Below are 26029 nucleotides of genomic sequence, written 5' to 3'. Positions count from 1 at the left end.
GAGAGAGCTTGGGAAGTGAGTCAGTTGTTGTTCGCTGATGATACAGCGCTGGTGGCTGATTCATGTGAGAAACTGCAGAAGCTGGTGACTGAGTTTGGTAAAGTGTGTGAAAGAAGAAAGTTAAGAGTAAATGTGAATAAGAGCAAGGTTATTAGGTACAGTAGGGTTGAGGGTCAAGTCAATTGGGAGGTAAGTTTGAATGGAGCAAAACTGGAGGAAGTAAAGTGTTTTAGATATCTGGGAGTGGATCTGGCAGCGGATGGAACTGTGGAAGCGGAAGTGGATCATAGGGTGGGGGAGGGGGCGAAAATCCTGGGAGCCTTGAAGAATGTGTGGAAGTCGAGAACATTATCTCGGAAAGCAAAAATGGGTATGTTTGAAGGAATAGTGGTTCCAACAATGTTGTATGGTTGCAAGGCGTGGGCTATGGATAGAGTTGTGCACAGGAGGATGGATGTGCTGGAAATGAGATGTTTGAGGACAATGTGTGGTGTGAGGTGGTTTGATCGAGTAAGTAACGTAAGGGTAAGAGAGATGTGTGGAAATAAAAAGAGCATGGTTAAGAGAGCAGAAGAGGGTGTTTTGAAATGGTTTGGGCACATGGAGAGAATGAGTGAGGAAAAATTGACCAAGAGGATATATGTGTCGGAGGTGGAGGGAACGAGGAGAAGTGGGAGACCAAATTGGAGGTGGAAAGATGGAGTGAAAAAGATTTTGTGTGATTGGGGCCTGAACATGCAGGAGGGTGAAAGGAGGGCAAGGGATAGAGTGAATTGGATCGATGTGGTATACCGGGGTTGACGTGCTGTCAGTGGATTGAATCAGGGCATGTGAAGCGTCTGGGGTAAACCATGGAAAGCTGTGTAGGTATGTATATTTGCGTGTGTGGACATATGTATATACATGTGTATGGGGGTGGGTTGGGCCATTTCTTTCATCTGTTTCCTTGAGCTACCTCACAAACGCGGGATTCAGCGACAAAGCAAAAAAAAAATATATATATATATATATATATATATATATATATATATATATATATATATATATTATCCCTGGGGATAGGGGAGAAAGAATTCTTCCCGCGTATTCCCTTCGTGTTGTAGAAGGCGACTAAAAGGGAAGGGAGCGGGGGGCTGGAAATCCTCCCCTCTCACTTTTTTTTTTTAATTTTCCAAAAGAAGGAACAGAGAAGGGGGCCAGGTGAGGATATTCCCTCAAAGGCTCAGTCCTCTGTTCTTAATGCTACCTCGCTATTGCGGGAAATGGCGAATAGGATAAAAAAAAAAAAACCTTATTTATGAATGAGTGATATACACTTATTGTAAATTTTAATTGCTCTGTCACTTAAAAATTATGCCAAATAGAAAACTTTTAAAAACAGATTTGAATTCAGCATAAAAAGTACTTTAAGGTCCACCTATTTTACTTAATGGGACAGAAAATTAAAAACTTTGTTGACCAGTGTAATAGAAGAATGGATTTGATAGATGTTGAAGATAGTGCATATGAGAGACCTGAAACTAATAATGGAGTGTGTAACAGAGAAATGCTAAAAAGATACTACTTTAGGGAACCCTAAAGAAATACAGAAGATTCATGAAAAATCACATGAGTACACTGTATTTATTATTATTTGCCAGTTTCACATACTAGATACTACATATATTTTCCTTACAGGCCACAAAAATATGTGTGGCATGGGTCTGACCTGTTGGGGGAGCGAGCTTTATCCTCATATTGCGATGCCTGGAACAGCAGATCTCGGGAGGTGGTAGGTTTGGCATCTTCACTATTGAAGAACCGTCTTCTTGCACAAGAACGGCTCAGTTGCCACAACTCCTTTGTTGTGTTATGTATTGAGGCCACTAACCAGGCCCATTATCGACGGAGACGCCATGTGGGGACACAAGAGCAAGAGATGACTGAAGATGAGTATCAGAACCTGCTAAGTTCTCTTCTTTCTGTAAAAGAAAATATGTAAAAAAATCATTGAGATTTTTGTGAAAAATTAAGGAAGAATAACACAGGAAGAATTAGTGTTTGAAACATGTGTTTTGTACTATGTTTCTGATATTTCTTCACTAACAAGTGTTAAGACTTTCAGAGTGTCTTCTGTTGTGTGAAAATGAAAGAATAGTAGTGGCAAGTTTTCTTTATACATAAAACTGAATTGCAATAGGTCACAGTGATGCACGTGATCTATTATTTGCTGATAACCACGAGGAAAAATGAAACATGATAAGTCTAAGTGCTTTTTCATGTAATCACATCATCAGGGGAGATAAAAGAAAGAAACATTCTTGTACCTCCTCAGACAATGTGATTACATAAAAGTGCCGTCAGACCTATCACATTTCATTTTTGCTCCAGGTTATCAGCAAATAAAAGAATATGCAAAATTTGAACAGTGGAACATTTTTTCCAAGTTACATTATGCTTTTTGAATATTAAAGGCATGGATTAAGCCTCTGCTCAAAGTAGTCATTTAACCATCATACATTTTTTGTAGATATTTCTTTCACATTCTTTTACTTAACAGCATAACTTATGCAAGCAGCAGGCCTGCAATACATTTTATCCTTGTCTTATGCTATAGTGAAATATTATTTTTGAGTATAAGAGCACTGCGAGTCTTTGAAAATGTTTGGGATTGTGTTCAGTAAATGACCATTTGCTAGTTGATGACTAAGACCACTTAGTGGAAAAATTTGTTCATTGGAATGAAAAAAATGTTGGTTTCCAGTTGAAGTAATAAAGGCTTTGAAAAATTATATCAAAACCGAGTCAACCATGACACTCTCCAGCTATCTTGTTGAGGGTTTAAGTGTCATTTCTTACTTTAGGAAAATGACTGGATGAATGAACAAAGAGCAGATACAATATGTAAACAGCATCTCTACAATGACATGTTTAAAGTATGGTATTTTTTTTATTGTATATGATGCCCATGTTTGTTCAGGTTTTGGGAGTGTAATTATTAGATCATCATAATATAGAGTAAATATCTGCTTTTGTGATGTTTGGTGTGTAATGTAGTAATATTATTCCATGATTTTTTAACTAGAGAGTGATTCAATAACTGAAGAAATGCTTGTTTCTGCTACAGTATTATGGTGATGATCTTACAATATGGCACAGTTGGTCATGATAGATGAATGATAAATTATAACCTCTTCTAAAATTTGGACAGTATCTGAGTCCATTACCATTATTCTTTGGCTTTAAAATAAGTGCTATAATATTAAATGTTATAAAACCAAAATTGATACAAATGTTCTCACCAGACAACACAATCTTTCTTGTCAGGCATAAACTGGGACTTTAGATGATTAATGAGAAGTCCATACATTTTATCACTGTTTATATTGATGGCCTCTGAATACTTTGATATACTGTTATCTGCCAGGATAGAAAAAAAAGTAATTTCCTTGCAATGCCACATTAATTTTTGTACCACTTAGAATTCCCCATAATGTGACAGACAAGGACAGCTGAAGGCAGTCATATTATATACACTAGTAGTGTGTGCCTAAGGTTGTGGGAAGTGTTAACAAAAGATACAAAAGTTATTTATTCATCTTTCAACTGCCTCTGTTTTTAGTTAAGAAAATATCAGCTCAAATAATCTGGTACATTAGTGTTGGAATATAGCACAATCTGATATTATAATCTTAATATAGCATGAACACTAAAATTACTCCCATTTTTTTTTTTTTTTCTTTATATTTTATCAAGGTACCTCATAGTCCCAGCTGGCCATGTCCTGTGAGGTACCAATACTGCAAATGTCAGTCTACCCACCACTAACCAGGGCTGGCGCCTTGATTTTATTTGGTGAGGCTTCAGGAGCTGATGTAGAGGCCACAGAGCTCACAAAAGTGGGACTCCAGAAAATTATAGAGAAAGGTTACACACCACATCATTTGTGGAACTGTAACAACACCACCCTTTATTGGAAACAAATGCCAAAGATAGAAATACCAGATAAAGGCCGAGGCAAAGGCTCCAGGATTTAAGCCTGGCTAAGACTGCATCACCCAGTGATCAGAGAATGCTATTTCATGGCCAACAGTCTGCAAGGATGCAACAGCAAGTTTTGGTAAAATATCATTTTATTGGCAGGTTATAAAGAAATATGTTGGCTTTATTATTTTTTTAGAATAATTTAACATGACAAAAAATAAAAAGGATAAAATAAATGGTATGTACATGACAAACATACATTTCAGAACAAATAATGATTACATTTTTCTGGAAAGAAAACCAGCAATGAATACATTAAATGCATGGACATATGTCTCAAGTGACATGCAAATAAATAAAAGTTATAAGAAGCATGAAAAAGGAAAACCTCTTGCACATCCACAGGGGGTTACACTCCACCTCTCTATTAATTAAAGTGGAATCAAAAAGCCTTGCCTCATTAATTCTCTTGGCATTACTTCTCTTCAACCTTTTCTTTCATATGCCATGATGTTGCTGCTCTCTCTTTCTGTTCTATAGGTATTATTCTGGCCACCATTCTCATGAACTGTTTGCATGTGTCCCTTCCCATGAGGTTTGGATACATGGAACGTGTTTGACTGCTGCTTCCCACAACATTTGGAATGGATACAGTCCACAATAGGACTGACTGTTCTCTTCCTTCCTTTGTGTTTTCCTCTTCATATACCTTTCTTACTTTAAGTCAGGTCTACAGACACAGAACCCCAATTAATTTTTAGTTTCTTTTTAATTTTTTTCTTTCACCTGAGACAGCCATGTTTGGGGCATACTATTTGTCCGTGCCTTGTAGGTCACTAAAAAAAAATCAGCCTAACGATGAGGTGTGATATTAGAGTTGGAAGCCTTGCAGTATAAGTCAAATGATATGAGGTGCGACATTATGGTTGGAAGCCACGCAGCATTAATGGCAGTCTCAGTTGGTTGATAAGGCTGCTCAAGATTAGGGGGCAGATGTAGTAGATGTAATAGTTTCTGCGTATACTGTATTGTAGATTATTTTCATCATTTGAGTGATGTTTTGGGTATTGTTTGGTACAGTACTGCATATTACATTTACAGGTTACATAAAATTTTGTGAAGTGTTTCATGTATTTGTGGGTAGTCTAACTCCCTGTGATGTGGTGAAGTATATTTTTCATATCTTTAGTGTTGTTCCCTTCAGCAAGTTCTTAATTCATACATTAAAAATTAATTACATAAGAGTACAGTATTAAAAAAATATCATAACAGAAATAGGAACAGCACAGGAGTATTACGGTTCAGAATGTTTCTAGTTCAAGGCGGTGAGTGGTCATCTCATGGTACAAAACATGCATCTAACATGGTGAATGAGAATGTAAATTGTATTCTTCATATATATATTTTTAATTGTTCTCTTCAGTGTGTTCTTGCCTACTGAATGAGCCTATGGTTATTTACATATAAAGGAAAAAATATAGGAAAACTTACCATGCACCTGGAGCCCCATTGCTTGTGTTCATAACATTTGCCTGTCTCCTTCTGAATGATACAGTAATTTCTAATTTTTGTATACTTTTTTACACAAATCTATAAAGCAGGTTCATGACTAATTCATACTCTAAAAATGAATTAGAGTACATTATTAAGAAAAATATTGTAACAGAAATATGGGCAGTACAGCGGTGCACAGTTTAGAAAGTTTCCAGTTCAGGGAACCAAGTGACTTTCTCATAGTTCAAAATGTACATCTTACTGGTGAATGGTATAGTAAATTATATTCTTTATACCTTTTTCTATACAGTTCTCTTCAGTAGGTTCATGAACCATAATTTAGTTACATAAAAATAATGGAAATATGGGTGGTGCAGTAGAGCACTAAAGGCTAAGTGGACTGGAATCTACCATTTATGCCAGGGCGTAACTGGATGCACAAGTTGTTAGAGGATTCTTTGGAGATCTTGATCATTTTACAGTTCCTGTGAAGGTGAGGATCTGGGAGAAGAGGAGGTATGGCATAAAGAAGAATGGAGAGGTAAAAGTGTTGGCAAGGGAGAAGATGAATCAGAAAGGGAGAGGTAAAAGTGTTGGCAAGGGAGAAGATGAATCAGAAAGGTGACAGAAAGTTGAGATGAAAGTGTAGGAAATGTAGGTGTACAGTCATGTATGAATGAGGTGTTTAAAATGTTTTGAGAAAGACTTAAAAGTTACAGAATTAGTAGTTGCATACAAGGTTATGATATACAGTAATAAAAGTGGAAATACATGGTGGATGCATGAGACGAGAAATCCTATAGAAGAAAACAAGAAAGGCATATGGTAGTGTGTTCAAAAGGAATGTACCAATTTAAGTCAAAGGAGAAGGGAAGAATATAAGATGTGTAAGTAGAATGTTAAGAGGCTAACAGAGGAAAGCAAAGAATGAGTAGATGAAGATTTTGGAAGAAAATTGTATGAAAAGTATTGGGAAAATAAGAATTTGTAGAGAAGTGAGAAAGGAGAGTGGAATTAACAATGTAAATAAATATGTGAAAAGTTAGAAAGTGGAAGAAGAGAAAGTTGCTGAATCAAATGTAGGAAGTGAAAAGAAGGTTGGAAAGAGTATTTTGAAGAATATGATGAAAGTGGGGCAGCAGTTCTTACATTCATGGGCATGGAGAATGGAAGGAAAAGGATACAAGTGCAGTGTGCCTATTGGAAGAAGGATGGTAAAAAGGGTGATAATGAGGTTGACGGTACAAAAGGCACTTGGAGGGATGGGATAACAACTGACTCATTGAAGTTCAGAGGAGAAAGTGTGATAGAGTCGATGCAGGGCTGTATAATGTAACTGGCTGTTGAAGATACATGTGGATGGAGTGATAATGACAAGCCTTTTTATGGATGATACTGTATTGTTTGCTGAGATTGGAGAGGAGTTGTATGAGGTTGTAAGTGTGTTTTATGATGTGTACAAGCATCGACTATTAAAGGTAAATGTGAGCAAAAGTAACGTAATGGTGTTTGAAAGGAAACAAAGTGAAAGTATAGATTTTGCAAAGCCCTATACAGTGGGAGAAGAAAGTGTACTACACTTGCGTTATAGATATGGGGGGAGAAAGTCTGGAAGAGGCGACACAATTTAAGTATTTTGCATCTACCTTGGGTAAGTTTGGTGATATGGAAGGAGACAGCATGGAGTACATGGTAGAAGAGTCATTGGGTCCTTTAATAGAATAATGAAGGGTTGAAGTGTAAGTATGGAAGTGAAGAAAGGATTACGGGAAAGCATAGTCCTCCCAACCCTGACTTCTACAGGTGAAACATAGATGTGGGATGAGTCACAAAGGTCAAGAATCCAGACTGTAGAAATGAATAATTTGAGAGAAGCATGTGGTATGACTAGATGAATTGAAAAAATGAAGGAGTGTATAAGAAATGTGGTGTGGCAGGAAATGAAAAGTAACAGAATTATGGAGGTGTGGAGAGGGTGAAATGTGTACTTTGAGGTGTTTTGGGTAAGTGGAAAGAATGCAAGAAGGGGAGTTTACACATAGATTGTATGATACTATGAGTAAAGGGTTGGTGTGACAGAAAAACCATGTATGACATGGAAAGATAGAGTGGGAGTACTGGAAGGAGAGAAATTGGGGAAGAATACTTGGAATGGTGTATGCGAGGGAAGCATGTAAGGATAGGAATATGTGGAGACTCTTTAGCCATAGCCTTCCCTTGATGGTGGATCCTCGAGGGAATAGGCATCAGACTCTTTCGCCATAGCCTTCCCCTGATGGTGGTTCCTGAAGGAAATGGGCATCAAAAATATATATAGATACAATAGAGCATTTACAATTCAAGTGGGTGAGGTGACTGTGACCATATTTCACTTAAATACTTCATCTTTTTTTGGTGAACGATATATTGCAGTTTATGAAAAAAAAATTTGTATTCTCTTCAATAGGTTCTTACCTAATGCATTAACAAATAATTATCTACATATTCAGAAAGAATATAGAAAAAAAACCTTGCCTAGCCTATCCCAGAGTCCCAACAAAATGTGGATGTAACTAGCATGTAGATACCTGTCTGTCTTCTCTATATGTCTTGTTTATTATTCTAATTGTTTGGGTAAGACTTTGAGTATTATTTGATACTTTATTTCCATCATTTTTGTAATGTTACGAGTAAATTTTCTGTTCTTTGGCTCATGGTCCCTAACTCCTTATTCGCATGGAAATGGATATCACAGTATAGTGCGATTTGATACAGCAAAAACTTTTTTGTACCTTTCTTGTGCTATATCCCAGCTCCACTTTAAGTATCAATGGTGCAGGTGATGGTTTTAGTGAAGTGATGGTGTAGATGCCGGTTACAAAGGCAGGAGAATAGTTATGATGACTATCAAAATGTCACTTCTGTCGAATGAAAAAGTGAAAATACTTTACATGGTACAATTCTGTTTAGGACACGAAGAATCGATACCATCAGAAAGCAAAAAAGTATCTTTTCTATGGATTTGCCTTTAGAGTTCCTAATGTTTGTTGGTTGTATGGTATGCACAGCACACTGTTCTCTACAGCTGCACTGTACCTACCTTTATCCATAAAATTCTATATTATAACCTTATTCTTAAAGTTGACTCTTAATATTTTATTTACTTCATCATAATAAAAAAACTTTGTAAAACATTGAGACATCATTTAAGAATTTTCTTTTTGTGGCACTTTTGATGTTTAAGGCAATATGTATACACTATTAGTATGCTATTCCTTAATATTTACCCGACTCAGACTCTTTCCTCCAGGTTCCAGAATTAAATGTGTGAATGACTTGAAGAAACACTGCATGGTCTGAGAATATTCTGTAGTTGTCAGGTATGTATGTAATGGTATGTTGCAAATACCCTTAAAAATGATACTAGTAGTTTAGATTGAAAATTTGTTTACTTTTTTAAATACGTTTGCTTTTTCAGAAACTCATAGGCACAATCAGCATATTCCACAATGTTCTTCCAGTATAGCTTATGGTGTAAGTGGTATTTCATTGTCTCTTTTCAGAGATATGTTTGACACTACATGATTATTTCATGATTATCAGTACTTTGTTGTAGTCTTAAAATTTGAAATGTAAGGACAATTTTAGGTGAGGGATTTATTTTTTCAAACTCATTGTAGGGACATGAACTTATATTTAGAGGTTAATAATTGAAGCAAATGATACTTTTTGCTTTCATCTTTTTTTTTCTTGTCATTACAAGCTGTATCTAAAGATATACCTACCTTACACCCGAAGAGGAACAAAGGGTTAATTGAGAATGTCTGAGGAGGGAACAAAGTGATACCGGAAAGTACAGAGAAAGGCTGTAGGCTTTAGATTTGCCCACTTGGAAGAGAGAAGAATAAGGGGAGACCTGATCACAACATTTAGGTATTTAAAATAGATATATGATTTAAGTTATCAGTTCTTTGAAAGATTTAAGAATAGATCAACAAGAGGACATAAAGTTAAGCAAGAAATTTATTAAAAAAAAAATACGAAGAAGTACTTTCAAAGTATGAGTTATTGATAAATAGAATAAAATAGACATGGTTAATGCAGACACCATACATACATGTAAGAAGTCAAGTTCAAATATTCGTAAGTCAGAAAATATAGAGAAATACTTTATTGAAGAAAATCAGAAGGTATTCCTGAACCTGCCAGTAATAAATGAACTCCTTACTGTCACTAGCCTTCAAGCCTATGTACAGACTTTTAGCATCCATTTTGCAATGGAGGTTCACCCTCTCAGACTGATTTATTATGTTAAACAACCACCAGGATTAGCTCAATGCCTCCTAAGTGCACCAACATCAGCTGCATCTCTCTTGTGCTTCTCAGACATAATGAGGGCTATCAGAGGGGGTAAAATTAAAAGGAAAAGACAGCACGCAAAAGGAAACAACAGACATGTACCTGGTGAAGGAGCAGTGTTCCTTGGTGGGAAGTGAAGGTGGCACCCAGCACTGTATGTAGTGAATGTGTATGTGTGTGTGATGAATGATGGGTAAATTAACATTACTCTCCACATAACTTGTACACTACAGTGAAAATGCTTGTGGTAAAGGTAATAAAACACAGCCAACCTTTAACTTCGAAAGCATACCAATAATTTCACTGCAGTGTTACTGAAACATTGCTTATCTGGTTTAGTATTGGAGACCTGTACTTCAGGAAAAACTCTGGCTTACAGCTGAGAAGGAAGCAGTGTTCCTTGGTGCGAAGTGAAGGTGGCGCATCATCCCACAGATGGCAAGTTCCACTAAAGTACACTTGTATTTTGGCTTCTGTACTATACCTGCATTATCTTTTGTTCTTGCTTGACGTCACACTGTGGTAAAACTGGCATTCGGTGAAAGATTTGAGGCTGTGATTGATTACATAGCACAAGAAGGACCACCAGCGGAAGTATTATTATTCTTTATACCAACCACACTTACCCATGTGGTTGAGGATATTGTTGCATTTTCATCGTAATATGGATAATATATCAACATTCTCATTCATATCAGTAGTACAGATATGTGTTTCATCTATAACTACATTATGCAGCGAGTTTTGCTGAATGATGCTCGCCACTCCCCATGTTAAGTCGGATATGGGCCCATAACATACTGGATATAAAGATTTCAGTGGATATGATTTGCTTACAATTTCATATCATTTATTCTTGTTGTGTCTGAATTATATGATAAGTAAGCATCTGTCTTCTGTTTCCCATTTTAGAAAGTTAAAACATACAAGGAGGGGAGGATTTCTGGCCCCCCGCTCCCGTCCCGTGAAGCGTCTGGGGTAAACCATGGAAAGCTGTGTAGGTATGTATATTTGCGTGTGTGTACGTATGTATATTTGCGTGTGTGTACGTATGTATATACATGTGTATGGGGGTGGGTTGGGCCATTTCTTTCATCTGTTTCCTTGCGCTACCTCGCAAACGCGGGAGACAGCGACAAAAAAAAAAAAAAAAAAAAAAAAAAAAAAAAAAAATGTCTCTCACTTCAACACTGTCAAGGGAGTGGAAGGGGGAAGAGAGAATGTGCAGAAGTACAGTCCAGTATTTCTTATTAGCATTGTCAGTAAAATGCTAACTTATATGTTCAGAAAGCAAAAAGATGATTTCTTTAAAAGAAGAAACTGCTTAAATTAGAGGAGCATGGGTTCAGAGGAAAGAGGTATTGGGCAAATCTAACAGATTTCTATGATTAATCTAATTTGGAAGGTGCCATATTCCACAGATCTGTGTTGAATGACTTGCAAGAAAGACTTTAATCGTACCTGATCTTGTTTGTAGATGACAAGAGATATGAAAAATGTCCAGCATTGACATAAACTAATAAGATACTAACAAGTTCCAAATCTGATCAGATACATGGTTGGTACAGTTCAACCCAAATGAAAGTAAAATGTTGAGGATGATGCACCACAAAAGGAGGCCTATTTATGATTATGACCTTGCAAAAGACAAAAGTACAAGAGTCTGTTTATGAAGGGTCTTGGGGGCCCACATATTACCCTCCTGTTAGTGGAATAACACAACAGGAGAACAGTCACAGTAGCAAATCCTGCTGGATGAAATTGGAATCCCCTTTACATAGATGGACAAGAAAGCAATGGAGTTCACTAGTTATGGGGACTCTATTGCTGTGGCCATTCCCTTGAGGGAGTTCCATGAGGGAACAGGCATCAGAGATATAAACAGACAGACAAAGCATTTAAGAAAATACTTGCAGGTCATATTAGACCCAAAATAGAGTATACATTACCAGTCATCATTCTATTAGAAGAAATGTATGGATCTACTAGAGAAGGGTTCGAATAGGCGTGTCCCAGTGCGTGAATCATGGTCAGCGATGCTAATCTCAGCATCACTAAAAGAGAAATGTCCTGTTAATGGTTGTTTATTATCATTATTTGTTTTAGTGAAAAGCAGCAATAACAAACTGGGAAGTGGAACTGTATAGCTAAGAGTTTGAAGAAATGTGAAAAGAAGTTCTATAAAATATGTAATAAGATAATCAATAGGAAGGTAGTGCCAGGAAAAGACAAAAACGGCCACATTCATTCACACTCAGTCTCTAGCTGTCATGTGTAATGCACCAAAACCACAACTCCCTTTACATATCCAAGCCCCACAGACCTTTCACATGCCCTGGTTCAGTCCATTGACAGCAAGTCAACCCAATTCACTCAATTCCTTACATACCTCTCCACCTCCTGCATGTTCAGGCCTTGATTGCTCAAAATCTTTTTCACTTCACCCTTCCACCTCTGATACATATATCCATTTTGTCAACCTTTCCTCACTCATTCTCTCCATATGCCCAAACCATTTCAACACACTCTCTTCTGCTCTCTCAACCACACTCCTTTCATCACTTAATCAAACCACCTCACACCACATAATGTCCTCAAATATTTCACTACCAACACATCCACCCTCTGCCTTACAACCCTATCTACAGCCTATGCCTCACAACCATATAATATTGTTAGAACAAATATTCCTTCAAGCATACCGATTTTTGCTCTCTGAAATAACATTCTCAATTTTCACACATTCATATCTCCCAGAACCTTGCCCCTCCCCCACCCTGTGATTCGCTTCCACTTCCGTGGTTCCATTCACTTCTAAGTTCACTTCCAGATACCTGAGCCAGGTATCAATTTTATCGACCAACGCCTAGGGGGTGGATGAATAGCTGGGTTGAATATACACCAACTACTGCAACCAGGAATGTAACTTCATCACAGCCGTCTATGCATATATATATATATATATATATATATATATATATATATATATATATATATATATATATATATATATATATATATATATATATCCCATTTTAGAAAGTTAATACAAGGAGGGGAGGATTTCTGGCCCCCCGCTCCCGTCCCCTCTAGTCGCTTTCTACGACACGCGAGGAATACGTGGGAAGTATTCTTTCACCCCTATCCCCAGGGATAATATACATATATATATACATATACACATACACACACATACGCACATATACACACACACACACATACATATATATACGTATGAAAAATGTAAGAAACAATTTAGAAAACTGAAACTTCTAGCTTGAAATGAATGAAAAAATGATACAGCGCTGGTGGCTGATTCATGTGAGAAACTGCAGAAGCTGGTGACTGAGTTTGGTAAAGTGTGTGGAAGAAGAAAGTTAAGAGTAAATGTGAATAAGAGCAAGGTTATTAGGTACAGTAGGGTTGAGGGTCAAGTCAATTGGGAGGTGAGTTTGAATGGAGAAAAACTGGAGGAAGTGAAGTGTTTTAGATATCTGGGAGTGGATCTGACAGCGGATGGAACCATGGAAGCGGAAGTGGATCATAGGGTGGGGGAGGGGGCGAAAATTCTGGGGACCTTGAAGAATGTGTGGAAGTCGAGAACATTATCTCGGAAAGCAAAAATGGGTATGTTTCAAGGAATAGTGGTTCCAACAATGTTGTATGGTTGCGAGGCATGGGCTGTGGATAGAGTTGTGCGCAGGAGGATGGATGTGCTGGAAATGAGATGTTTGAGGACAATGTGTGGTGTGAGGTGGTTTGATCGAGTGAGTAACGTAAGGGTAAGAGAGATGTGTGGAAATAAAAAGAGCGTGGTTGAGAGAGCAGAAGAGGGTGTTTTGAAGTGGTTTGGGCACATGGAGAGGATGAGTGAGGAAAGATTGACCAAGAGGATATATGTGTCGGAGGTGGAGGGAACAAGAAGAAGAGGGAGACCAAATTGGAGGTGGAAAGATGGAGTGAAAAAGATTTTGTGTGATCGGGGCCTGAACATGCAGGAGGGTGAAAGGAGGGCAAGGAATAGAGTGAATTGGAGCGATGTGGTATACCGGGGCTGACGTGCTGTCAGTGGATTGAATCAAGGCATGTGAAGCGTCTGGGGTAAACCATGGAAAGTTGTGTAGGTATGTATATTTGCGTGTGTGGACGTATGTATATACATGTGTATGGGGGGGGGGTTGGGCCACTTCTTTCGTCTGTTTCCTTGCGCTACCTCGCAAACGCAGGAGACAGCGACAAAGTATAAAAAAAAAAAAAAAAAATTATATTATATTATATATATTATTATCCATTTGCTTTTCTTAGAAAAGCAAATGGATAATAATATATATATATTTTTTTTCTTTTTTTTTTTGTCGGTCTCCCGCGTTTGCGAGGTAGCGCAAGGAAACAGACGAAAGAAATGGCCCAACCCACCCCCATACACATGTATATACATACATGTCCACACACGCAAATATACATACCTACACAGCTTTCCATGGTTTACCCCAGACGCTTCACATACCCTGATTCAATCCACTGACAGCACGTCAACCCCGGTATACCACATCAATCCAATTCACTCTATTCCGTGCCCTCCTTTCACCCTCCTGCATGTTCAGGCCCCGATCACACAAAATCTTTTTCACTCCATCTTTCCACCTCCAATTTGGTCTCCCACTTCTCCATGTGCCCAAACCATTTGAAAACACCCTCTTCTGCTCTCTCAACCACGCTCTTTTTATTTCCACACATCTCTCTTACCCTTACGTTACTTACTCGATCAAACCACCTCACACCACACATTGTCCTCAAACATCTCATTTCCAGCACATCCATCCTCCTGTGCACAACTCTATCCATAGCCCACGCCTCGCAACCATACAACATTGTTGGAACCACTATTCCTTCAAACATGCCCATTTTTGCTTTCTGAGATAATGTTTTCGACTTAAACACATTCTTCAAGGCTCCCAGGATTTTCGCCCCCTCCCCCACCCTATGATCCACTTCCGCTTCCATGGTTCCATCCGCTGCCAGATATCTAAAACACTTTACTTCCTCCAGTTTTTCTCCATTCAAACTTACCTCCCAATTGACTTGACCCTCAACCCTACTGTACCTAATAACCTTGCTCTTATTCACATTTACTCTTAACTTTCTTCTTTCACACACTTTACCAAACTCAGTCACCAGCTTCTGCAGTTTCTCACATGAATCAGCCCCCAGCGCCGTATCATCAGCGAACAACAACTGACTCACTTCCCAAGCTCTCTCATCCCCAACATACTTCATACTTGCCCCTCTTTTCCAAAACTCTTTAATTCACCTCCCTAACAACCCCATCCATAAACAAATTAAACAACCATGGAGACATCACACACCCCTGCTGCAATCCTACATTCACTGAGAACCAATCACTTTCCTCTCTTCCTATACATACACATGCCTTACATCCTCAATAAAAACTTTTCACTGCTTCTAACAACTTTCCACCCACACCATATATTCTTAATACCGTCCACAGAGCATCTTTATCAACTCTATCATATGCCTTCTCCAGATCCATAAATGCTACATACAAATCCATTTGCTTTTCTAAGTATTTCTCACATACATTCTTCAAAGCAAACACCTGATCCACACATCCTCTACCACTTCTGAAACCACACTGCTCTTCCCCAATCTGATGCTCTGTACATGCCTTCACCCTCTCAATCAATACCCTCCCATATAATTTACCAGGAATACTCAACAAACTTATACCTCTGTAATATGAGCACTCACTCTTATCCCCTTTGCCTTTGTACAGTGGCACTATGCACGCATTCCGCCAATCCTCAGGCACCTCACCATGAGTCATACATACATTAAATAACCTTACCAACCAGTCAATAATACAGTCACCCCCTTTTTTAATAAATTCCACTGCAATACCATCCAAACCTGCTGCCTTGCCGGCTTTCATCTTCCGCAAAGCTTTTACTACCTCTTCTCTGTTTACCAAAGTGCGTAAGACAAGGGAGCAAATGGGAAGAACTTCAGTGAAGGGCGCAAATGGGGAGGTGATAACAAGTAGTGGTGATGTGAGAAGGAGATGGAGTGAGTATTTTGAAGGTTTGTTGAATGTGTTTGATGATAGAGTGGCAGATATAGGGTGTTTTGGTCGAGGTGGTGTGCAAAGTGAGAGGGTTAGGGAAAATGATTTGGTAAACAGAGAAGAGGTAGTGAAAGCTTTGCGGAAGATGAAAGCCGGCAAGGCAGCAGGTTTGGATGGTATTGCAGTGGAATTTATTAAAAAAGGGGTGACTGTATTGTTGACTGGTTGGTAAGGTTATTTAATGTATGTATGACTCATGGTGAGGTGCCTGAGGATTGGCGGAATGCGTGCATAGTGCCATTGTACAAAGGCAAAGGGGATAAGAGTGAGTGCTCAAATTACAGAGGTATAAGTTTGTTGAGTATTCCTGGTAAATTATATGGGAGGGTATTGATTGAGAGGGTGAAGGCATGTACAGAGCATCAGATTGGGGAAGAGCAGTGTGGTTTCAGAAGTGGTAGAGGATGTGTGGATCAGGTGTTTGCTTTGAAGAATGTATGTGAGAAATACTTAGAAAAGCAAATGGATTTGTATGTAGCATTTATGGATCTGGAGAAGGCATATGATAGAGTTGATAAAGATGCTCTGTGGACGGTATTAAGAATATATGGTGTGGGTGGAAAGTTGTTAGAAGCAGTGAAAAGTTTTTATCGAGGATGTAAGGCATGTGTACGTGTAGGAAGAGAGGAAAGTGATTGGTTCTCAGTGAATGTAGGTTTGCGGCAGGGGTGTGTGATGTCTCCATGGTTGTTTAATTTGTTTATGGATGGGGTTGTTGGGGAGGTAAATGCAAGAGTTTTGGAAAGAGGGGCAAGTATGAAGTCTGTTGGGGATGAGAGAGCTTGGGAAGTGAGTCAGTTGTTGTTCGCTGATGATACAGCGCTGGTGGCTGATTCATGTGAGAAACTGCAGAAGCTGGTGACTGAGTTTGGTAAAGTGTGTGGAAGAAGAAAGTTAAGAGTAAATGTGAATAAGAGCAAGGTTATTAGGTACAGTAGGGTTGAGGGTCAAATCAATTGGGAGGTGAGTTTGAATGGAGAAAAACTGGAGGAAGTGAAGTGTTTTAGATATCTTGGAGTGGATCTGGCAGCGGATGGAACCATGGAAGCGGAAGTGGATCATAGGGTGGGGGAGGGGGCGAAAATTCTGGGGGCCTTGAAGAATGTGTGGAAGTCGAGAACATTATCTCGGAAAGCAAAAATGGGTATGTTTGAAGGAATAGTGGTTCCAACAATGTTGTATGGTTGCGAGGCGTGGGCTATGGATAGAGTTGTGCGCAGGAGGATGGATGTGCTGGAAATGAGATGTTTGAGGACAATGTGTGGTGTGAGGTGGTTTGATCGAGTGAGTAACGTAAGGGTAAGAGAGATGTGTGGAAATAAAAAGAGCGTGGTTGAGTAGAGAGCAGAAGAGGGTGTTTTGAAGTGGTTTGGGCACATGGAGAGGATGAGTGAGGAAAGATTGACCAAGAGGATATATGTGTCGGAGGTGGAAGGAACAAGGAGAAGAGGGAGACCAAATTGGAGGTGGAAAGATGGAGTGAAAAAGATTTTGTGTGATCGGGGCCTGAACATGCAGGAGGGTGAAAGGAGGGCAAGGAATAGAGTGAATTGGAGCGATGTGGTATACCGGGGTTGACGTGCTGTCAGTGGATTGAATCAAGGCATGTGAAGCGTCTGGGGTAAACCATGGAAAGCTGTGTAGGTATGTATATTTGCGTGTGTGGACGTATGTATATACATGTGTATGGGGGGGGGTTGGGCCATTTCTTTTGTCTGTTTCCTTGTGCTACCTCGCAAATGTGGGAGACAGCGACAAGGTATTAAAAAAAATATATATATATATATATATATATATATATATATATATATATATATATATATATATATACATATATATATATATATATATATATATATTATCCCTGGGGATAGGGGAGAAAGAATACTTCCCACGTATTCCCTGCGTGTCGTAGAAGGCGACTAAAAGGGAAGGGAGCGGGGGGCTGGAAATCCTCCCCTCTCGTTTTTTTTTAATTTTCCAAAAGAAGGAACAGAGAAGGGGGCCAGGTGAGGATATTCCCTCAAAGGCCCAGTCCTCTGTTCTTAACGCTACCTCGCTATCGCGGGAAATGGCGAATAGTATGAAAAAAAAAAAAATATATATATATATATATATATATATATAGGGAGGTAAATGCAAGAGTTTTGGAAAGAGGGGCAAGTATGAAGTCTGTTGGGGATGAGAGAGCTTGGGAAGTGAGTCAGTTGTTGTTCGCTGATGATACAGCGCTGGTGGCTGATTCATGTGAGAAACTGCAGAAGCTGGTGACTGAGTTTGGTAAAGTGTGTGGAAGAAGAAAGTTAAGAGTAAATGTGAATAAGAGCAAGGTTATTAGGTACAGTAGGGTTGAGGGTCAAGTCAATTGGGAGGTGAGTTTGAATGGAGAAAAACTGGAGGAAGTGAAGTGTTTTAGATATCTGGGAGTGGATCTGGCAGCGGATGGAACCATGGAAGCGGAAGTGGATCATAGGGTGGGGGAGGGGGCGAAAATTCTGGGGGCCTTGAAGAATGTGTGGAAGTCAAGAACATTATCTCGGAAAGCAAAAATGGGTATGTTTGAAGGAATAGTGGTTCCAACAATGTTGTATGGTTGCGAGGCGTGGGCTATGGATAGAGTTGTGCGCAGGACGATGGATGTGCTGGAAATGAGATGTTTGAGGACAATGTGTGGTGTGAGGTGGTTTGATCGAGTGAGTAACATAAGGGTAAGAGAGATGTGTGGAAATAAAAAGAGCGTGGTTGAGAGAGCAGAAGAGGGTGTTTTGAAGTGGTTTGGGCACATGGAGAGAATGAGTGAGGAAAGATTGACCAAGAGGATATATGTGTCGGAGGTGGAGGGAACGAGAAGAGGGAGACCAAATTGGAGGTGGAAAGATGGAGTGAAAAAGATTTTGTGTGATCGGGGCCTGAACATGCAGGAGGGTGAAAGGAGGGCAAGGAATAGAGTGAATTGGAGCGATGTGGTATACCGGGGTTGACGTGCTGTCAGTGGATTGAATCAAGGCATGTGAAGCGTCTGGGGTAAACCATGGAAAGCTGTGTAGGTATGTATATTTGCGTGTGTGGACGTATGTATATACATGTGTATGGGGGGGGGGTTGGGCCATTTCTTTCGTCTGTTTCCTTGCGCTACCTCGCAAACGTGGGAGACAGCGACAAAGTATAATAAAGAAAAAAAATAAATATATATATATATATATATATATATATATATATATATATATATATATATATATATATATATTATATTTATTATTATTATTATTATACTTTATCGCTGTCTCCTGCGTTAGTGAGGTAGCGCAAGGAAACAGATGACAGAATGGCCCAAACCACCCACATGCACAAACACCTCCACACACGCACATATACATACCTATACATTTGAATGTATACATATATATACAGACATAGATATGTACATAATTCATACTTGCTGCTTTTATTCATTCCCTTCGCTACCCCGCCACACATGAAATGACAACCCCCTCCCCCCGCATGAGCACGAGGTAGTGCTCAGAAAAGACAAACTCGTTCACACTCAGTCTCCAGCTGTCATGTATAATGCACCAAAACCTCAGCTCCCTTTCCACATCCAGGCCCCACAAAACTTTCCATGGTTTACCCTAGACGCTTCACATGCCCTGGTTCAATCCATCGACAGCACGTCGACCCCAGTATACCACATCGTTCCAATACACTCTATTTCTTGCACACCTTTCACCCTTCTGTGTGTTCAGGCCCCGATCACTCAAAATCTTTTTCACTCCATCTTCCCAACTCCAATTTAGTCTCCCACTTCTCCTCATTCCCACCACCTCTGACACATACATCCTCTTTGTCAACCTTTCCTCACTCATTCTCTCCATGTGACCAAACCATTTCAAAACACCCTCTTCTGCTCTCTCAACCACACACTTTTTATTACCACACGTCTCTCTTACCCTTTCATTACTTACTCGATCAAACCACCTCACACCACATACTGTCCTCAAACATCTCATTTCCAACACATCCATCCTCCTCTGCACAACTCTATCTATAGCCAATGCCTCACAACCATATAACATTGTTGGAACCAGTGTTCCTTCAAACATACCCATTTTTGCTTTCCGAGAAAATGTTCACGCCTTCCACACATTTTTCAATGCTCTCAGAACTTTCACCCCCTCCCTCACCCTGTGACTCGCTCCCACTTCCATGGTTCCATCCACTGCCAAATCCACTCCTGGATATATAAAACACTTCACTTCTTCCAGTTTTTCTCCATTCAAACTTACCTCCCAATTGACTTGTCCCTCAACCCTCCTGTACCTAATAACCTTGCTCTTATTCACATTTACTCTCAGCTTTCTTCTTTCACACAATTACCAAACTCAGTCACCAGCGTCTGCAGTTTCTCACCCGAATCAGCCACCAGCGCTGTATCATCAGCAAACAACAACAACCGACTCACTTCCAAAGCCCTCTCATCCACAACAGACTGCATACTTGCCCCTCTCTCCAAAACTCTTGCATTCACCTCCCTAACAACCCCATCCATAAACAAATCAAACAACCATGGAGACATCATGCATCCCTGCCGCAAACCGAATTTCACTGAGAACCAGTCACTTTCCTCTCTTCCTACTCGTACAAAAGTCTTTCATCCTTGGTTAAAACTTTTCACTGCTTCTAACAACTTCTGAAACCACTTCTACCACTTCTGAAACCACACTGCTCTTCCACAATCTGATGCACTGTACATACTTTTACCCTCTCAATCAATGCCCTCCCATATAATTTCCCAGGAATACTCAACAAACTTATACTTCTGTAATTTGAACACTCACCTTTATCCCCTTTGCCTTTGTACAATGCATTCTGCCAATCCTCAGGAATCTCACCATGAGTCATACATACATTAAATATCCTTACCAACCAGTCAACAACACAGTCATCCACTTTTTTAATAAATTCCACTGCAATACAGTCCAAACCCACTGCCATGCTGGCTTTCATCCTCTGCAAAGCTTTTACTACCTCTTCTCAGTTTACTAAATCATTCTCCCTAACCCTCTCACTTCACACACCACCTTGACCTAAACACCCTATATCTGCCACTCTGTCATCTAACACATTCAACAAACCTTCAAAATACTCCATCTCCTTCTCATATCACCACTACTTGTTTTCACCTCTCCATTAGCCCCCTTTACCGATGTTCCCATTTGTTCTCTTGTCTTACGCACTTTATTTACCTCCTTCCAAGACATCTTTTTATTCTCCCTAAAACTTAATGATACTCTCTCACCCCAACTCTTATTTGCCCTCAATTTCACCTCTTGCACCTTTCTCTTGACCTCTTGCCTCTTTCTCTTATACGTCTCCCAGTCATTTGCACTATTTCCCTGCAAAAATCGTCCAAATGCCTCTCTATTCTCTTTCACTAATAATCTTACTTCCCTATCCCAAAACTCACTACCCTTTCTAATCTGCCCACCTCCTACACTTCTAATGCCACAAGCACCTTTTGCGCAAACCATCACTGCTTCCCTAAATACATCCCATTCCTCCCCCACTCCCCTTACGTCCTTTGCTTTCATCTTTTTCCATTCTGCACTCAGTCTCTCCCGGTACTTCCTCAAACAAGTCTCCTTCCCAAGCTCACTTACTCTCACCACTCTCTTCACCCAACATTTTCTCCAATAATGCTCTCTGGCCATCTCTCCTACTTACATACATCTATTCTATTTCTATCTATTTTGCTTTGTCGCTGTCTCCCGTGTTAGCAAGGTAGCACAAGGAAACAGCGACGACAGAATGGCCCAACCCACCCACATACACATGTATATACATACACGTCCACATACGCAAATATATATACCTATACATCTCAATATATACAGACATATACATATATACACATGTACATAATTCATACTGTCTGCCTTTATTCATTCCCATCGCCACCCTGCCACATATGAAATAACAACCCTCTCCCCCCTCATGTGCGCGAGGTAGCGCTAGGAAAAGACAACAAAGGCCACATTCGTTCACACTCAGTCTCCAGCTCTTACGTACTAATGCACCTAAACCACAGCTCCCTTTCCACACCCAGGCCCCACAGAACTTTCCATGGTTTACCCCAGACACTTCACATGCCCTGGTTCAATCCATTGACAGCACGTCGACCCCAGTATACCACATCGTTCCAATTCACTATATTCCTTGCATGCCTTTCACCCTCCTGCATGTTCAGGCCCCGATCATTCAAAATCTGTTTCACTCCATCTTTCCACCTCCTATTTGGTCTCCCACTTCTCCTCGTTCCCTCCACCTCTTTCTCACTCATTCTCTCCATGTTACCAAACCATTTCAAAACACCCTCTTCTGCTCTCTCAACCACACTGGTAACCATGTTCACTTCTTCCTTTGGGTTGTTCCATCGATTCAGCTCTTACTGAAGAAATATTTCCACACATCTCCATACACTTTGTTTTCCCCAGCTTCCAAGTGTACCCACTTGTTCTAGCCTTTTTCATTTAGAAAAAAAATTATCAATAGTAACACCCTTGCACACCAACTTATTAGTAAATTATCGCTTCCCACACACATGATTAGTTGTAATCTTCTTTCATGGAATAGTCATGCTGTACTTTTTTCTAGAAACAAGCTTCATACATTTTCTGAGATAAACTACATTCTAAGCAGTTAGTTGCCCTTTCACATAAAACCAGGAAAAAAAATGAAAATTTTGACAATATGATGTCAAGGATTTCATTTTTCATGTCCTTGCCAAACATTTTTAAGGTTTAAATACGTGAAATCAGATACTGGACATGATTATTACCAATGCCGATAAACTAAAAAAAATGGAACATTGATAAAATTTACAAAATATTTATATTCTACTTTTCTCCATTAGTTTTATTTCTTCAATTTTTTTTTTTACTCCAATGGTTGATTTAAGTGTCTAGGTATCTTGGTTTTAGAATTTTGCAAGCACGTACAGTTTAGTTGTAAGAGATTTTAGAAAAAAATCCCACGTACCCATGTAAAGTACTTTTATACTACATATTGAAAGTACATGGTAATATATTCCTTGTAGTACTACACCTTTACAAGAAAACTATATATCATAAAATAACAATCTTACCTTTTGGTGTGGTGTTATATGCTTGGGGGAGTTGCAATGGATGCAGTAAGTTGGGCAGTGGTGAAGGTGTGGGTAGTAGATGGTTGCAACATTTGCAATTGCTATACACCACTTGGCCCTGGCTGGGAGAAGAGGCTGCAGGGGGAAAGACATGTTGCACTGCATTGCCTGTCTGCCATGCAGTATGTGTGTGTCTCTTGGCAGAGTGACCAGAAGCCCACAAAATGGACTCAGGCATTCAATTGCTGCCAGCTGATTCAGGGTTGTGAATATCATCTTCAGAGTTTATTCACGGTGTGCTAAGGTACTGTCAACTTCATCATCATCTAAAATAATGACCAGGTGCTGGCCGTATGTGTGTATGTAATGGGGCATTGTAACAGGTTTAAACACATACATAGTGTTATGTCATAAGAGTCTACATATCCTGAAATATAACTCGCACAATTTTATTACAACACTTCACAGTATCTCATCACTTTTATAGAGGGATCAGATATTTAATGTATGCAACAGATGGACATTTATTGAGAGAAAACAGCAGTTCACGCATTAATGACAGTTACAAGGTTGAACGACTGAAATATCATGAAATACATCAATGAACACTTTACAAACAGTTTTACTGGTAAATGTTATTCTGCAATGGAGGGTAAGTGTGTGCTAAAGGGTTTATATAAATCTTTAAATGGCTTGAGCACAGCAACTTCTAGCCTGGCTGCTGGGAGGGTAACTGTTGCACTTATGGTGTTTGCTCTGGAGGGTTGGTATATTTGTCAATAAAGTAGGATTACTATGAGATAACAAGCTTTGAGACATGACTAGCCAAAACTTCACTAATCAGTTAGCATTTCTCAATTTTAGTTTTTTTTTTTTTTTCTTTGGAGGTGTGACTCAAGTCAGGTACCAATTACATGAGACTAGACATTGACATGACGGTCATGTTATGATATACAAGAGTAATAACATGTCATGTCAAAGTCTTCTTTCTTCTATTGTGGGAAGGCTCAGAACTCACCTCCACTCTTCATTGATCATTTCACTTAACTGTGGATATAATTTGTTGCACTCCTTGAACCCCTTCCAGCAAGTCTATATGGCTCTTTAGATGAGATCAGATTAGTGCTGCTTATCCAGCTTGGAGCAAATGTACACTGCGTAATTCTTTCTGAACATTGTCGATAAAACCTGAAGTTAATTTTGATGTTGACCAGTGAAGGTCTCTTACCAATCTCTTGATATGCTGTTCAGGTAGCAAGGTCAGCATCATGTTAACTGTAAGGTTTGTCTCACAAAGGAACTCCTGTGAGTTATTACACCTTATGTACTCACACTCTGGTCTGCTTGGATCCTTCCCCATATTGATGACTACATTTTCCAGGGTTAATTTCATAAGACATTTGTTTGACCACCACTGCATCATCTCTTGGTCCATTTGCAGATTTTTTAGTTGCTACTGTAACACAAAATTTTCATAATTCTAGCATCATCAGCAACCATAATCTGATATGATTCTACCTCATCTGGTTAGCCATTTGCATAGGGCAGGAATAATATTGGCTCCAACAATAAGCCCCTGGATACCTTGGGCATCCTCTGTTGTTCCAGTGAGTGAGTAAGTGTGTGTATGCGAGACAAACATCATCAGTCTTTTGTAGAGGATAGTATCAGATGCCTTCCGACAGTCCAGTAAAATGAAATCTACCTGCACACCTCTTTCCTCTGGGATGTTGCTGACCTATTCACTGAAATCCAACTAATTCATAATGCAAGATCTGTTCCTTCTTAAGCCATGTCTTCTCCCATTAAGTTGGTAGTTAATGGCAATTAAGGACTATTTTGATTGCTTTCTGATTATCTTGTCTAATATCATGCAAGTTATGTTCATTAAGGATACTGGCCTATAATTCAGGGCTTCCTCTCTCTCTCTCTCCCTTCTCTTTTAATATGGGTATAACACTGACTCGCTTGTATTTCACTGGAATATTTCCTTCATTAACGGACATAGCAAACAACATCATCAATGGTACAGCAAGGACCTGTGCACATTCTGTGAGCACAGATGTTAAGATGAAGCCATCCAGACCCAGCAAGCTGCTGTATCACATGATTATAGTGAGGCCATTGGCAACTCATGTCTTTCCCAATAACTGTGACCCAGCACATTTCGAAAGACAGGTCTGTCAGTTTCTCAAAAAATCATAAATCCTTTCCCTTGTCTTTTCTCTTTCCATTTCGTAATTCTCTATATTTCAAAAGAGGCCCAGCTTTGATGTGGACTTTAGTCTGTGACTGGAGCCTTCAACATAAAAAAAAAAAAGACCAAGGGCCTTGTGTAGAAGCAGTTCTTTCATGAGTTCACCACTTCTATAGACACCTTCCCTTCACTGGAAAGGTGTAATGGTTCCTTCAGGTTCTTCATCTCCTTACATATTTCCTGATCCATACCACTGAGCTACAGTTCTGAGTTCCTTAATCTTACTACTTAGTACTTGTTTGTTAATCTATGCCAGAGAAACTCATGAGTTTTGTCATTGATCCCATCTTGTTCTGAAATAGTCATTACTGACCATCATATCTGTCAAATCAAGCTTGGTTTCTTTGTTTCCTATACCTCTTTCAAGATTGTCCTTGTGTTTCCTCATTTTTTACATTTTCTATTGAATAATTCTTTTTTGTCCTCCACACTCTGGTTGTAAAATTCACAAAATCCGATACAGTTCTGTTCTATATTCAGGCCTTGGAATTCAGCCTCCCAGTCTGTTCCCTTACAGAAGGTGCTTCAAAATTTATTCTTTTGTTTTTAATGCTTGATGCTATTTTGGACTAATTTCCTGTGTGTGTGTGCACATTCTTCTACAATATAGTCAATCTCGAGTACTAGATTGCTGCTTTTTCTAAGTGGAGGCCCTTAAGTAATGTTTCCAATGTCTAGGTTTTTGTGCTTTAAG

At 39.3% G+C, this 26029-nt stretch overlaps 1 protein-coding gene and 1 long non-coding RNA gene across 2 annotated transcripts in view; one reads left to right on the top strand and one right to left on the bottom strand.

The window, feature by feature from the left end:
- LOC139757279 (uncharacterized) overlaps positions 1-10927 on the top strand; it is a 791816-nt gene extending 780889 nt beyond the window's left edge. Inside the window, exon 34 of the mRNA XM_071677629.1 lies at positions 1678-10927. Coding sequence (XP_071533730.1) covers positions 1678-1981 — 304 coding nt within the window. The 3' untranslated portion in view covers positions 1982-10927. The remainder of the gene's footprint in view (positions 1-1677) is intronic.
- The window catches only part of LOC139757283 (uncharacterized), a 357868-nt gene that overhangs the window by 255690 nt on the left and 76149 nt on the right, over positions 1-26029 (bottom strand). Inside the window, exon 2 of the long non-coding RNA XR_011714564.1 lies at positions 1709-1961. This is a non-coding gene — a long non-coding RNA (uncharacterized lncRNA). The remainder of the gene's footprint in view (positions 1-1708; positions 1962-26029) is intronic.

The sequence above is a fragment of the Panulirus ornatus genome, chromosome 2, assembly GCF_036320965.1.
Source record: "Panulirus ornatus isolate Po-2019 chromosome 2, ASM3632096v1, whole genome shotgun sequence".
Lineage (NCBI taxonomy): Eukaryota > Metazoa > Arthropoda > Malacostraca > Decapoda > Palinuridae > Panulirus > Panulirus ornatus.
The sequence above is the reverse complement of the archived record's forward strand: the minus strand, read 5'-3'. Positions and strand labels throughout refer to the sequence as shown.